This window comes from Entelurus aequoreus, linkage group LG04, assembly GCF_033978785.1.
Source record: "Entelurus aequoreus isolate RoL-2023_Sb linkage group LG04, RoL_Eaeq_v1.1, whole genome shotgun sequence".
NCBI classification, from domain to species: domain Eukaryota; kingdom Metazoa; phylum Chordata; class Actinopteri; order Syngnathiformes; family Syngnathidae; genus Entelurus; species Entelurus aequoreus.
In genome coordinates this window covers 30,379,797-30,395,125 of record NC_084734.1, presented here as the reverse complement: position 1 = coordinate 30,395,125, position 15,329 = coordinate 30,379,797, and the positions used below count along the sequence as shown (strand labels likewise).

The 15,329-nt window shown below is 46.2% G+C and overlaps 1 protein-coding gene across 2 annotated transcripts in view; it reads right to left on the bottom strand.

Moving 5' to 3' along the window:
- Window positions 1–15,329, bottom strand: part of syne1a (spectrin repeat containing, nuclear envelope 1a) — a 178,765-nt gene that overhangs the window by 103,558 nt on the left and 59,878 nt on the right. For both annotated transcript variants that reach the window (XM_062044566.1, XM_062044564.1), the window contains 18 exons: window positions 7,133–7,256; window positions 6,883–7,046; window positions 6,660–6,813; window positions 5,836–6,473; window positions 5,553–5,732; window positions 5,319–5,472; window positions 5,075–5,233; window positions 4,576–4,749; window positions 4,401–4,502; window positions 4,070–4,273; window positions 3,784–3,991; window positions 2,645–2,757; window positions 1,876–2,081; window positions 1,652–1,810; window positions 1,302–1,581; window positions 1,000–1,172; window positions 521–830; window positions 279–443 (listed from right to left, as the gene is read on the bottom strand). In XM_062044566.1, coding sequence (XP_061900550.1) covers window positions 279–443; window positions 521–830; window positions 1,000–1,172; window positions 1,302–1,581; window positions 1,652–1,810; window positions 1,876–2,081; window positions 2,645–2,757; window positions 3,784–3,991; window positions 4,070–4,273; window positions 4,401–4,502; window positions 4,576–4,749; window positions 5,075–5,233; window positions 5,319–5,472; window positions 5,553–5,732; window positions 5,836–6,473; window positions 6,660–6,813; window positions 6,883–7,046; window positions 7,133–7,256 — 3,667 coding nt within the window. The remainder of the gene's footprint in view (window positions 1–278; window positions 444–520; window positions 831–999; window positions 1,173–1,301; window positions 1,582–1,651; window positions 1,811–1,875; window positions 2,082–2,644; window positions 2,758–3,783; window positions 3,992–4,069; window positions 4,274–4,400; window positions 4,503–4,575; window positions 4,750–5,074; window positions 5,234–5,318; window positions 5,473–5,552; window positions 5,733–5,835; window positions 6,474–6,659; window positions 6,814–6,882; window positions 7,047–7,132; window positions 7,257–15,329) is intronic.

Genomic DNA, 15,329 nt, shown 5'->3' with positions numbered 1-15,329 from the left:
TGCTTTTTTTTTTACATACTGCTCTCCCTTACCTTGATTCAGAGGCTAATAAATCAATGCGTAATAGATGTAAAATGTGCCTGAGAAGATTTTTTAAATATCTGATAATAAAGCAAACTGTTAAATCCATTTAATTTATCCACATACAGTATGTTGCCCTCCTTTATAAGCTATTGTCATAGCAATAGCTCATACATGGACTACTTGAGTGAGGTCAACTATTAATGTATTATAGTTTAAAAAATAGAAAAACCTGGCTGGAGGTAAAAGTTCCTTACCCTTACTTCAAGTAGTTTCTTCCTGATGGAGGTGGAGTCTCCAGATGTATCTGACCAATGCTGAAGCTCCTCTCCTGCCGTCATCAGCCAATCAGTAAGCTCCCGGACAGCCTCCAAGTATTCCTGGTGTTCCAGCACCACGCTCTGTGCTCGACGAACTCGCTCCTGCTTATCAAAACATTTCAGATGTGATGTTTTTTTTGTTAACGTCATTCGATGTGAAGAGGGAACATCCTTCGCACCTCCACCAAAGCTGTCAGCTCGTCAAAGTGCACCTGCAGCTGTGTTCGAGCGCCATGGTTAAAACTGGCGTCCCCTGTCTTCTTAAAGAGTTCTCTGGCTTTTTCCTCCAGACTGGACAAAGCCATCTGGTGCTCCTCCAGGTCGGCCAGCAAGGATCGGAGCTTCTCCAGCTGCAAGGCCTTCTCTCTGGGTCCCGGCTGAGGGGTGAGGGAAGCACATACCTCCCGCTCAACAGCCTCCATCCAGCCACGTAGCTGGGACGCATTTTCCAAGTACCGACTCCACTGTGAGACAGTCCACTCCAGACGACTACAGGGAGACAGATATTTAGTATCAATTTGTCCTAAATATGCTTGATCTTCTTTTGATTTGTTAACCTGGACAAATATTTCCCTTTCATTTCACATTTAACCCCTCTCCACACACCAGGATTGAAACACAGAGAGGGATAACACACATGGGTCCACAGCTTTGGTACCTGTGGCAGCTCATGGCAGTCACAAGCAGCGTGGCCCAAGCATCCTCCACCTCCTGGAGCTGAGAGCGCATTACTTCCTGTCTAGCGGCCCCAGAGCTGCGTAGGGCCATCTCGCCCTTACCTATCGCCATATTCAGTTTGACCTCCCCCTCCCCCTTCAAAAGCAGGATATCCTGTGCAAACAGAGTCGAAACAGTCACAGGAATGTGGATTATTTACACATTCTGGTGTAGGGCAAGGAAACAGCGCCCTCTAGTGTCCAACAGAGAAAATGTCCGTAAAGCCAAATGTTTTTTTTCTACCTGTACAGTCTCTAGCCTCTGCTGCAACTGCTCTTTGGTTCCCATGGTGCTATCAACTGTACCCAGCTTCTCCTGGATGTCCTCTAACCAGGCCCAGACTGCTTGGAGGGTCTCCCCAAAGGCCTGGTTCTCTTGACACGCTCGCAGCCTCTCACTGGCGGCTTTGAGCAGAGCCTGGTGCTCCATCTGAAGCCGCATTGCCATTCGGACCTCTTCACCGGAACCGGGTCCTGCTTCAGACAAGGACTGAGCCTCTCGGATGACACGGTCGATTGAGTCCCTAAAAGCCAACATAAATATGCTCAATTTGAATATTCATCAGATGTTTAAAAACCTCTGACATGCCATACCGTCTTGACAAAAGCTCCTTATGGAAGTTTTCCATTTCATCCAGTTCTTTTCTGCTATCAGGAGCACCTTGGCCATCTTCCCCAATAAAAGACTCCCTGTTGAGGTTGAGCTCCATCTGCTTAAGCCATTCTTTGACACTTTCGACAGTGTCATCAAAACTAGACACAATCAGATGCATCCGGATTAGTTTGGCAACGTCATCACTAAAGTTTGAAAAGCTCACCTTTTTAAGATAAATATACTCTTTTCCAGGTCTTGTTGGCTCTGAGAGTAGTCATCCAGGAAGTTTCTCCACTCTCTGCGGCAGGAGGAAAGATGCTCTCGGAGCTGTATTTCTGCAGCTTCTGGCAGGTGGAGGAGGAGCTTCTCAACCTTCTCACAAACCTGAGAGAGACGCTCCTCACCCTCTGATACCCGCTCTGTTAGCAACTGTTAATATAAGAAGGAGGGATATCCAAGAATCAGAGCAAAATTATAAGAAAACCCTACAGGTTATCTACCAGAGGCTGCATACTGCACAGAAAAATTATTACTTGTTCTGTGCATTAAAGATGCTAAAAGAACTCCAATGTTGGTCAATGTATGCTAAACTGAGCAAAGCATCCACATCTTAGCTTTGTGTAATAGGTGACAAAGCCAATTAGTGTGACATCTAATTATATATCTAACAACAAATCAATTGTATTCATAATGTAAATAAAAAACAATAATTACCGAGTATTGGTATTTGGACAATGCATACTGGTCAACATATATAGAAGAACCACGGTAAATATGCCAGAAGTAGCTAAATGTCATTATCTTAACAGGCACCATAAAAACAGACAAAAAATAATATATGTATACTTGTAAATGTATGCATATGTATACTCTAAGACCAGCTACAGTAAACATTATTACACATAAATAAAACAATAAAATGTCTACCGGGTCACACTTTGGACAGCCCTGTCCTACATTATTGACTGCAACGACACACTTTATAAAAGTACCTTCAGTCTTTGCAACTTTGCTGCGAGGTTGGCAATGTCTCCAGACTGATTTGAACATTCTTTCAACTCCAACTTCGATCCAGAGAGCCAGGAGTGGAATTCTTGGAAAAGCTCTGCTCACGGGCAAAGAGAAAATAACAAACACACTGTGTGAGCTATAATAGCAAGGTGAGCATAACTCTGCTTTATATAAAAATGTATATAGACTTGAGGCAACAGAGGCAAATGAGAGGGGTGGGCGTGTCTACACAGCACAGTGCAGTGCCAGGTTGCCCCAGCAACAAGCCCGAAAATGACTCTCTCGAGAGTAAATGTGACAAGAGCAACATTACTCCTGCGAGGCACAGGTGTGTGTTGGAGCACAGAAAATGCACTTATGCACTCTGAGTGGCTGTCAGTGGAGTCTGGGGACATTTAAAGTGGCCTCTGGGGGAAAATCAGATTTAAATCTGATGATAATCTCATGACATGAACAGATAGATTAAGTAGGATTTACCAGCCAATTATGAGATTTTAAGAGCAAAATGTATTGCAGCTACAGTGGCACCTCAAATTATGAATTGGTTCTTAAAACATGGTTCGTAAATCGAAAAGCAAATGTATCTATGAGAAACAATGTACATATGAATAAAGGGTTCAAGCTTCGACAAAAGTTCCTATTGTAGATAAGTTGTGTACACTTTGAACACAATATAAAGTGCTATACGGTACTGTATATCAAACAAACATAACAAGACGGTCATGAATCAACTGTCTCTTAATTATCAAGCCAAAACAAGTACGACGACAAGCTGAACTGTCCTGTATGCATCGCTCTGCCAACACGCACGCGCACACACCCACACACACACACACACACACACACACACACACACACACACTCACACACACACACACAGAAGTCCCTGTGGTGCACTAACAAACTATCAGAAATCACAAAAATCCTTAACTTTCACAAACAATATTGGTGCAATAATAAACATTTTCACATTACATTCGTACAGAGCGACATGGTTTGCAGACAGAGGCATATTTGGCAAGGTCTAAAAGTCTGTGAACCAAAAAGTTTGCAAATAAAGGAGTTCATAAATCGAGGTTCCACTGTACTTAATAAAAATAAAAATAAAAATATCCCCTACGGTTGACGTGGAGCTGCAGAACATCCTGCAGGCTGCCTCTGGCCTTGGCACAACGCTGGGCAACCACCTCGGTTCGCTTGAATATGGCAGTGAGGTTGGCAGAGAGGCAAGAGAGCTCCTGAGAGGGATGAGACCTGCACAGGGTGCTCAGAGCCTCTCTGGCGGAGTCCATGTCTGCCCTCTGTTGCTGCACAGCTCCTTGCAGACCCTGTGAGAGTAACATTATCAGGTCGGACAGCACACAGCAACCTGCTGCTGCATACTGAAGGAAGTGGTGGCCACATACTTTAATGTCATCAATGTCTTCTGAGGAGGTGGTTTCAGAGAGGCCCGCCAAGGAGCACTCGATTTTGTCAAGGCGCTCAAGCATCAGGGACATGAGGTCCTCAAGTCGTTGTTTCTGGAAAGTGAAGTAGGTCAGGCTGTGTTTGGCTTGGTTGTACATCTCCTGCACATGGACCAACTTTTTCCTCAGGTCGGACTCCAGGAGCTAGGTCAATAAAATAGACAACAAGGCACATCCATAGTCACCAATACCAGCAGGAAGAAAACTTGACTACAACTGTAGAGTTTATTTAACTTGTTATACAGTTGGTATATATTATAAACATATCTACCTGCATTTGTATTGGAGTTTCCTCTAATTTAGCTCGTTCCTTAAGGTCTTCTACTTTCTCCTGCAGAGCATCCAGCGAGTGCTCCCTTTTTTCCATATCTGCCTGTAAATCAAGTAGAATCCATTTGAGTTTGTGCATATTACACCACCGATATTAATTAATAGCTTAAGCATACCTGAAAGGTGATGAGGCGGTTTTCTGCCTCCTTGTCGTTCAGATTGGTGACACTGAGTTCAGCGATGGAGGTGACAGTCCATTGGGAGATGTCCTGCTCCATGACCTTTAGGTCATCCCAAATTGTCATACAGTAGCCCAATCTTTCCATATTAGTTTGAATTCTCTCCGTTGCCTAAAACAGGGAACGATCACTTAATAATATGAGGATAGAAAAATAATGCATCTCATTCAAGAGGTTGTAGATGATGATGGTCTTCTCTGTTAGATGATCTACACCACTTACAATCCTCTTGAGTCTCTTTAATTTGATAAGAGTGAGGATAATAGGTGAGAGAGAAAAGGAAACAGCCAACATGTCAAGACTTGTTTATATTTCAGGCCAATTAATAGTGACAGCTGAGCACCTAACAAACTCGAAATGAAAAAACCCCAGCACGTTATTATTTTTTGCTAATTTAAAACATGGTTGAAAAGATTTACTTCTCCATTCTACTTACCTCCAACCACTGTGCCCTTAATGTCTCCATCTCCCTCTGAATGATGCGCATGCCACAGTTGGGAATGCGGTCCACTTCTCTCTGCAGATCCTCCACTGTGCTGATGAGCTGATCCATGTCCGTCTGTTTTTCTCTCAGCTCATCTTGCAGCTTCTCATGCTACACAAAAACATAAGTTATGTATTATCAATGGCTACATTGCCGCCACTGGGACTGAGACAAGGTTGTGTGCGTTACTTCTCACCCGTGTGAAGGACGTCCTGGCCTCCTGAGCGCTGTGGTTGTGGTTTGGCAGGTTGTGAGATAGTGCCTGGGTCTTCTCTACAGTGGTGCAGAGCATGGACCTCAGCTTATGATGATGGCGAAGAAGATCTAGTATTGCTGTACTTTGTTTTTGACTAATTAGAGACAGAAACAAATATTTTACGACAATAACAGACTGATAAGAATGTCAATTTTTTTCCTACTTCACACTGACCGGCTGGTAATGACAATCCTGACGCTGTCCCAGGCCGCCTTCACGAGTTTAACCTCACCCAGAGCCTCCCCTGCCAGATCAGTGTCTCTCTGGGCCAACTGGCTTCCCTTCTCTTCTAACCACTGTTGGGACTGTTGTAAGGACTTGAGCTCATTCTCCAGCTGGGCCAAGGAGCGCAGCCTGGGAGACAATAGTCATTCCCAGCCTTAGTTCGTCTAAATATGGTAAATGTTATTTTTTTCTAATAAAGTGTTGAATTTGTGTAAGTGTAGTATTGATATACCTGTTTTGAAAGGCTTGCAGTGAGATCTCACTGATCACCTCTTGCCCAGTTTCATCTGCTAGTTTCTCCAAATTCTTCATCACCTCCACCTTCTTCTCCCTGAAGGAGCTCCACATTTCTCTGACAGCATCTGCTTCGCCCTGCCTCCATCCTAAACCCCTCTGCACTTCCTCTAGGGATGTGATGAGAGCCATTGCCAGCTCCCTGCAAGAGGTTCTTCCCTTGGAGTCATGCCCCTCTGAGGCACACAAGTAAAGGTGGGCCTTGTTCAGCAGCCCATCTAACCCCACTGCCTCACCCTCAAACTGGGCCAAATCTTTTGCAACTTCCACTATAAGGTGATTGAGCTCTTTAGTTTTGGGTGAATGCCAGCTTCCCCTTCTCTGCAGGCCCTCATGAAGCCGGCCAACAGCCTGACCTGCCGCTTTGTGCTTCTGTAGGAAGCACTGTAATTCATTCAGGCCCTTTTTGCGGAGGAGAAGAAGACATTCAGATTCACTGAGAAGTTGGAGGCAATCCTCTTGCCGAGCCTGGAGCTGCTGCTGGGCCTCTGGAGTGGAGCACTGAAGCAGGGAGGATTCTCTTTCCTGGAGTGCCTCTCTAAGTGACGCAAGAGCCTCGAACTCAGACTCATGCTCCTGGAATAAGAGCATTAAAAAACACATATTTCTGTTATCCCCTAAGTAAGTAAATTGCCTGTTCCAAGGTCAAACTGTGGCCCTCATAAAAGTTGTATGAACAACACAGGCATTTTTCATTATTAATTGGTATTGGTCATATGAAAGTGAAAAGAAGCCAACTACTGCTCCTAATACAATTCTCACCGTGAGTTTTGTGAACGCCCAATTGAGATCGGTAACATCCACTTGAAAAGAGATTCTCAAGTCCGACAGAAAGTTTGCACTTTTTTGGCTCAATGTCAGAAGTGCCTCATCAAAAAGTTCAAGCTGGGACAACTGAGACTTCAGCAGCTTGCACCTAAAAAGCAATGAAATTTAAGTCCTGTACTGGAAATGTACATATTTGCATGATGAGAAGAATCATTGCCTGTGTGTTATGTTGTCCTTTAGTGAAGTGTATCGCTGCTGCAGCTGTGTGAGATCACCGAGCTCTTGCACTCCAGCTTCAGGGGCAGAAGGATAGAGACAAAATGCAAGGTTGACCATACCCTGAAGGAGAGCGTCATTAGAGAGGGTCTCATTCTGCATTTTCTGTAGAAGCAATCATAATAAAAAAATGCATCAATTTAAAAGAAGGTCAAAAAGACGGACAAGTGATGGCTAATCAAGTTGTTCACCTGCACATGCTGGAGCTCCATACTTATCTTCAGCTTGTCTGCAGAAGGCAATTCATTGGCGGGAGAGCAAAGAGGCTCGCTGTGGTCTAGCCAGCTTTTCATGAAGGAATTCTCCTTTTCAAATCTGAGAAAAGGAGAAAAAGCCCCAAGCATTAGTGCTTCAGCACATGCAGACATTGGCAGTGACACTATTAGTTTCTCATGAATAAAACAATGAACTCCAAGACAATGGCTCTTGTGAACAAGAAACAATGATGACAAAAGCATATTATTAAAAACTGAAATAATGATGGTCGACTGTGCAAACAGGCAGATGGAGTTAAAGATAGCATGTGGCTCATTTAGGTAACAAAGACGGGTGGATTTGACACAGAGAGCAATACAAATGGGAAGAAAAGTGCATAATCAAACATATCTTGGAAATAAAACAGCCAAACCGTAAATGTCCTCAAATGTCCTCCAAATGCAGAAACAGTGCCTAAATAACAGACCTTTCTGAGACACTTAACTCTTATTCTAATTAGCAGTATGTTGGCCCCATTAGGGGATTTGATAGCATATATTAGTGCTGGGGTGTCCAAACTTTTCAGAAAGATTGAAGAATGCAGGGCCCAATTTGATACATTGTGTGTATTAAAGCTGCTAAAACAAACCCTATGTACGTCAATATATGGTAAGCTATCTGAACAAAACAGTCACATATTAGCTTTAAGGTACAGGTGACACAGTAAATTAGTGTAATATCTAATAATCCATCTAAATAATAATGAATTCACGTTATTTGTTAAACAAGCCAAGGGCTATCAAGGAAAAAATATGCATGACAAGGACACCCCACCATGTATTAGTGGCATATGAGCTTCTGTTGTCAGTGTGTCAGTGAGTTATTAAGCATCTGTAGTCAGTATGATGGTATCAGTGTTTAGCTTCCGTTATCAGCGTGATCGCAGCATTTGTTATCAGGCTGTTTAACCTCTTTTGTCAGAATGATTGTGTCTGCCAGCAGGGTATTAGCACCCGCCTTTCAATCCGCAAACATTAACCACAATCTTCTGTGGGACTGTGACAGTTTAATTTATGGCCACCTTGAAAGACACCTGTGTGTAACCCGGGTGACAAAACCCCATTAAATATCCTTTTTATTTATTTATTTATTCGTTGTCTAAGCTGTCCTTGCGTGCGTCATTACGTCACGCGGTCACGTGACCTAACGCGGCTGTCAGAATAGCATAAAACCCGGAAGTGGGCTGCTACCGGTGAGAGCGAGAGGGACACGCTGTGTGAGGTTGCTGCAGGAGCCGATTACCGGAGCCGTGGGTCGTCCCGCAGGAGTGTTTGAGTGTGATTTATTTGCGGAATTGGCCAGGTTGGATGGCGAGTTTAGAACCCGAACTAGAGTCTGAAGTTTTATGCCTGGAACCGAACCAACCAACTGAACTGAATCCACCCAACCGAGCCCCGGGCGGGTAGGAGGCTCCTTAGCAGCCACCCTCTGTTTTTCCCTTCTTTTTTCACCAAAACGCAACATGTTCATTACGGTCCTCCTGAACATTCACCTTTCCCCCGTCCCTTCACTAAAACCCCTCTGGACACTGCCACCACAACGTGGACTTTGCGGGGCCGTTTAAATGAACTCTGAATTGTGTTGCGCCTATACCATCGTTGGTAGAAAAATAAGGATTGAATTAAGTACATCTTTTGTTGTAAATATTGAACGTTTCTGTCAACTTGTGGAATATGTGAATGTCTATTTGAATTTACATGTTAATGTTTGTTTGTTTATTTTTCCTATTATTCTTTAATATAATTTGGTACCATTTAAACCTAAAACCTGTGTTCAGTCTTTATTACTCTCCATTCCCAGAGCCGAATTTAGTTTCTTCTGATCTAGCCCAGACATCTCATTAACTGTTTTATTTAGTACTTGTACAGTGCTTTATTAGAGTAAAATACAGGTTACATAAAGTGGCCAGCTAGCCAGGAGTGGAGAGAAATAACTGAACACATTTTTTGTGGTACTTATATTGTTGTTTTGGAAAAATGGAAATATTCGAGAAACGTGGCATTAAGATTCCAAATGCAGTTTTGATCGAAGACGCGACAAAAACTAAAACAGATGACGAAGTAGTTGAATTTTTACAGCAGTACGGGTCTATTTCAAAAAAAGAAATTATAGATGAACCCGAATCTGATTTTCATTGTTCGATTGTCGTAGAGTACAGCTTGGGTGCCGCATTGGTTGCGTTACGTCCACTTCTGCCGTATACGTATGTGTGAGATACGGAAAAAGTGGCTTATGAAATTTTAGACCTCGCTACAGTCTGCGCGGACGAAGTAGGGAAGCGAAAGACCAATGATTACCTCTCCGAGCTAGAAAGAGTTGCGAAACTTACCGGCCAAGATTTTTCGATCATTCTAAGTGGGGTGATGTCTTTGCTTGGTCAGAAGGTCAACAAGCTCCACACCACCGCCACTGAGAACGAGGCTCTTTCGGAAGACAGTAAAAAGCATTCGGCTGATCTTGCCGCTTCGAACCAGCACGTGGAACTGCCGCCACGAGTCCAGCCAGATCCTACAGCCCAAACCGGCGCAAGACCCCTCCGCCAGCCATGTTGCACGGTAATCTCAACCCACCTGAAGTTCAACGTTATGTAGTCGAACATATCGTGAAGAACGACGATAGCGCTATGAACCTGTCAGCGCAGCGTCTCAGAGGCTTCTCAGGAAGATCACCCAGATCTCCAACAGAGTCTGACTATGACACATGGCGTGCCGGGATAGAGCTGCTACTAAAGGATCCTGCCGTGTCCGACCTACAGCGCTCACGCAAGATCTTCGATAGCCTGTCACCACCTGCTGCGGATATGGTGAACCACCTGAAACCGGACGCTCCTCCAGCCGTGTATCTACAGACACTTGACTCAGCATACGGCACGGTCCAGGATGGTGATGAGCTATACGCCAAGTTTATGGACACGTTCCAGGATGCTGGAGAGAAATCGTCTAAATATCTGCAACGTCTACAGGTGGCGCTGAACCAGGCTGTGAAAAGAGGCGGTGTACTGAACAAAGACTTTGAAAGACATCTTCTGACTCAGTTTTGCCGTGGCTGTTGGAACAACTCCCTAATAACAGAACTCCAACTGAAACCAAGGAAAAAGAACCCCCCCACTTTTAATGAATTTCTGCTCTTGCTGCGAACTGAAGAGGATCGTGAAGCAGCGAAGGCCATCCGCATGCAGCAACATCTCGGCTCTTCACGCTCCAGGGCTGCAAACCATGCGCAGTACGCTTACACAAACAGTGCAGAGAGGGGAGAGATTGCTGCTCTCACCAACGTCACGCAGCAGCTCGCTAAACAGCTGGCCGACATCCAGAAGCAGCTCGCAACACTCACTGCTGCCCAGTCAAGATCCTGTCAGTCTGCTGCTTTCAAGCCCACGCCTGGTGGTAAGTCGGGTAAGGGCCAGGGGGCGGGCAAGCAACCAAAGAACCCGTCTTCTGTTCCCAAGCCTGGCTACTGCTATCGGTGTGGTGAAGATGGTCACATAAAGACATACTGTGATAACCCCCCGAACCCTGCATTTGTTGCTGCCAAGAAGAGACAGTTCGCAGAAAAGCAACAAAGCTGGCAAAGATCTAACTTCTCTTCCAGACCATCTTTAAACTAAAGTCAGTTCCAGTTGTGGGGCAAACCGGAACTGTTGTGGACCCACAATGTCCCAATCCGAAGAAAAAACATGTCAAATGTCAAGAAATAACCCAAAGCACTACAGCTGTTCCATCCCGGTTACCTAAAGGCTTGGTCGGATCTCGCTGTACAGCAAACATCAAAATCGCTGGCGAAGAATTCAACTGTTTGTTGGACACTGGATCGCAAGTAACTACGATCCCAGTCTCGTTCTACAACCAGCATTTTGCGGACCAGCCGGTGAAACCCCTGCGTGACTTACTGCAAGTTGAAGGAGCTGCGGGACAGGTCGTTCCGTATCTCGGATATGTGGAGATGGTGGTCACCTTTCCAAGAGAGTTCCTGGGAGCTGATTTTGACGTCTCAACGCTAGCACTGGTTGTTCCTGACGACAAAGCTCATCAGTCCCAGGTGTTAATCGGCATGAATACACTGGAGCCATTATACAACCATCATTTGGGGAGTGACTTCTCCAACTTCCAGCCGACGGCAAATGGCTACAGAGCAGTGCTGCAACTACTGCAAATACGCCACCAGCAACAACAACAAGGCTGCGACGGACTTGTGAGGTTAGCCAGCAAGTCGCCGGTCCTCATCCCTGCTGGGCGCACCACCGTCGTCGATGCCTCAATCCCCACCAACATGCTGTCTCCCGGTCAGTGGGCGCTTGTGGAGCATCCAGCCTCACCACTGCCAGGTGGGCTGTGTGTCAAAAATTCTTCGATTATGCTCCCAAGCCACTCCCACAACAAGATTCCGGTCATCCTGAGTAACGAGTCGGACCAGGATGTGACCATCCCACCTCTCTCCACCATCGCAGAACTTGCCGTGTCACCGCAGATCTTGTCGCACAGCGTGTCAACAAGCTGTTCACCATCTGAAAGTCCTCGCATCAATCTAAAGCTGAATTTTGGAGAGTCACCTATTCCACCGGAGTGGAAGGCAAGAATCACGGAGAAACTCCATCAGATCCCGGACGTCTTCGCACTCAGTGAACTGGATTTTGGACGCACGAACAAGGTGAAACATCACATAAAACTGGATGACGAAACTCCGTTCAAACACAGAGCCAGACCCATTCACCCTCATGACATCGAGGCCGTCCGACAACATCTCAGAGACCTGCTGGAGGCTGGTGTCATTCGTGAATCAGAGTCGCCATTTTCATCACCAATTGTCGTGGTCCGTAAGAAGAACGGGGACATACGCTTGTGCATCGACTACAGGAAGCTGAACCTTCAAACGGTTAAAGACGCCTACCCCTTGCCAAATCTGGAGGAGTCTCTTTCCGCTTTGACCGGTTCCAAATGGTTCAGCGTTCTCGATTTAAAGTCTGGATATTACCAGATCGAGATGAACGAAGAAGACAAAGCTAAGACAGCTTTCGTGACGCCCATCAGATTTTGGGAATTCAACAGAATGCCCCAAGGGATAACAAACGCTCCATCCACATTTAATAATAATAATAATAATACCTGGGATTTATATAGCGCTTTTCTAAGTACCCAAAGTCGCTTTACATGTTAAAAACCCATCATTCATTTACACCTGGTGGTGGTAAGCTACTTTCGTAGCCACAGCTGCCCTGGGGTAGACTGACGGAAGCGATTAATGGAGAAAAGCATGGGGGATCTCCATTTAAAGAAAGTTCTGGTTTTTCTCGACGATCTCATCGTGTTTTCGGATTCGCTGGAAGAACATGAGCGGAGGCTGCTGCGAGTATTGCATCGTCTAAATGGATATGGTCTGAAGCTCTCTCCAGAGAAATGTAAATTTTTCCAGAAGTCTGTCAGGTACTTGGGACATATAGTTTCGGAGAAGGGAGTCGAGACCGATCCGGACAAAATCCTTGCTTTAAAAACCTGGCCAATTCCAAGAACTTTGAAGGAGCTCAAGTCGTTCCTGGGATTTGCTGGATATTACCGGAGGTTCATAAAGGGGTACTCCGTCATCGCCAAACCTCTCAATGATTTGACGCGGGGCTATACACCTACCTCCAAGTCCCAGAAGAGATCGAGTCCAGCAAAGTTTCAAGACAGGAAACAGCCCTTCGGAGAGCGATGGACGCCTACCTGCCAGCAAGCGTTCGAAACACTAATTGAGAAGTTGACCAGTTCCCCAGTCCTTGGATTTGCCGACGCAAAACGACCATACATCTTGCATACTGACGCCAGCACCACAGGGCTTGGAGCGGCTCTTTACCAAGATCAAGAAGGCCAGCTGAGATTAATCGCTTACGCCAGCCGGGGCCTGTCAGCGAGCGAATCGAGGTATCCTGCACATAAGTTAGAATTCCTTGCGCTGAAGTGGAGTGTGTGCGAGAAGTTTCATGACTACTTGTACGGGGCCCACTTTGTGGTAGTGACTGACAACAACCCACTCACTTACCTGTTAACATCGGCAAAGTTGGATGCCGCCAGTCATAGATGGCTTGCTGCCCTGTCCACCTACACTTTCAAGCTGCAGTATCGAGCCGGGAAGCAGAACCTCGATGCCGACGCTCTATCACGCCGCCCTCACAACCAACCTGCTGACCTGTCAGTGCAGAAGGACTGGGACCTGATTAACAAATTCAAGGAAGAACATGTTGACCCGAGTGAAGTGGAAGAACTCGACCCAGACATCGTATCTGCCATCTGCCACCGCTGTCTTGTCACCAGTCAGCCCAGCAGTTCCGCAGGAAGTCAGATCACCCTGGTCGAGTCTCTGAGTCTGTCAGCCAACGCAGTCCCTGACTGCTACGGCAGTGAAGACCATCATGGCCTACCAGTTGTTCCCGCCCTGTCACATCTGGACCTCAAGGAAAAGCAACGGGCTGACCCAGTTATCAGAGAGGTCATTCACCAGATGGACACTGGGGAAAAAGTTCCCCCAACTGCAAGGAGTGAACTCCCGGACCTTGCACTGTTGCTAAGGGAGTTGAATCGTCTTGAAATACAAGAGGACATCTTGTACAGGAGGAGGCATGACGGAGAACAAGTCTCTTTCCAGCTGGTGTTACCGGAGGAGTTGAAGTCCGTAGTCCTGACCAGCTTGCATGATGACATGGATCACCTGGGCATAGAGCGGACTTTGGACCTCGTACGCACCCGTTTTTTCTGGCCTCGTATGGCAGCTGACGTGGAGAATAAGATCAAGACCTGCAATCGTTGTGTGAGACGCAAGGCACTTCCTGAAAGATCAGCACCACTCGTCAACATCAAGACGAGTCGTCCCTTGGAGTTGCTCTGCATGGACTACTTATCACTCGAACCCGATCAAAGCAATATTAAAGATATCCTGGTTTTCACCGATCACTTCACAAAGTTTGCAATAGCCATACCCACCGCAAACCAAAAGGCGAAGACAGTGGCAAAGTGTCTATGGGAAAACTTCATCGTGTGCTACGGAATACCTGAACGTCTCCACTCGGATCAAGGACCCGGCTTTGAGTCTAAATTGATAAAATAACTGTGCCAACTCGCTGGGATCGTAAAAACCAGGACAACCCCTTACCATCCTCGGGGAAACCCAGTCGAGAGGTTCAACCGGACCCTACTCAACATGCTTGGGACCCTTGAGAACAAGAGGAAAGCCAAATGGAAGGAACACGTAAAACCGTTAGTGCACGCTTACAACTGCACGAGAAACGATGTCACCGGTTTTACGCCGTACGAACTGATGTTTGGCCGTTCACCGCGACTGCCGGTAGATCTGGCCTTTGGCTTACCTGTGCGGGGAAGACAAGCCACCTCTCATTCCCAATATGTTGAGAACCTGAGGTCCAGACTTGAAGAGAGTTTCGAAATTGCTTCGAAGAATGCTGCTAAATCTGGCGGAAGGAATAAAACTCGTTTTGATCAGCGAGTCACTCCGTCGAGTCTGGAGGAAGGAGATAGAGTTCTTGTGCGAAATGTCAGGCTGCGTGGCAAGCACAAGATTGAAGACAAGTGGGAGCACGATGTTTACGTCGTTGTGAAGCGTGCCGGGGACCTCCCGGTGTACACAGTTCGGCCTGAGAACAGGGCAGATAGACCCAATCGTACGCTCCACAGAGATCTACTCCTCCCATGCTCCTTTCTGCCAGCTAGTGGTGGTTCAGATCCATTGCCAGTTACACCACCACGACGCCCTGTAACCCGGAGCCGGAAGCCAGTAACAGTTGATCAATCTGAAGACCTGTAGGAAGAGGAATGGAATCTACCTCAAGTTCTGATTCCGCCAACCACTTTTCAGTTCCAGAGTTCGCACGCTGTCGAACCCTCAGCTGAACACCGCACTCAGCCGCTGCCCACGGCTGTGTATGCCTCATCTGTGCCTTCAGTCATTCATGTCGATCCTGTCTCAGAATCTGTGCACTTACCTGCCAATGGAGAGTCCTCTGCTGAATCTGAAGCTTCTTTACATGTGAAAGAAGAGGAACCAGAGCTCCTTGACAAGGCAGAGGCATCACCCTGCCAAACCGAGCCGTTGCTCGGTCTGACAGAATTACCACCTGAAGCTGCGAACTTGCCTGATAGTGTCGTT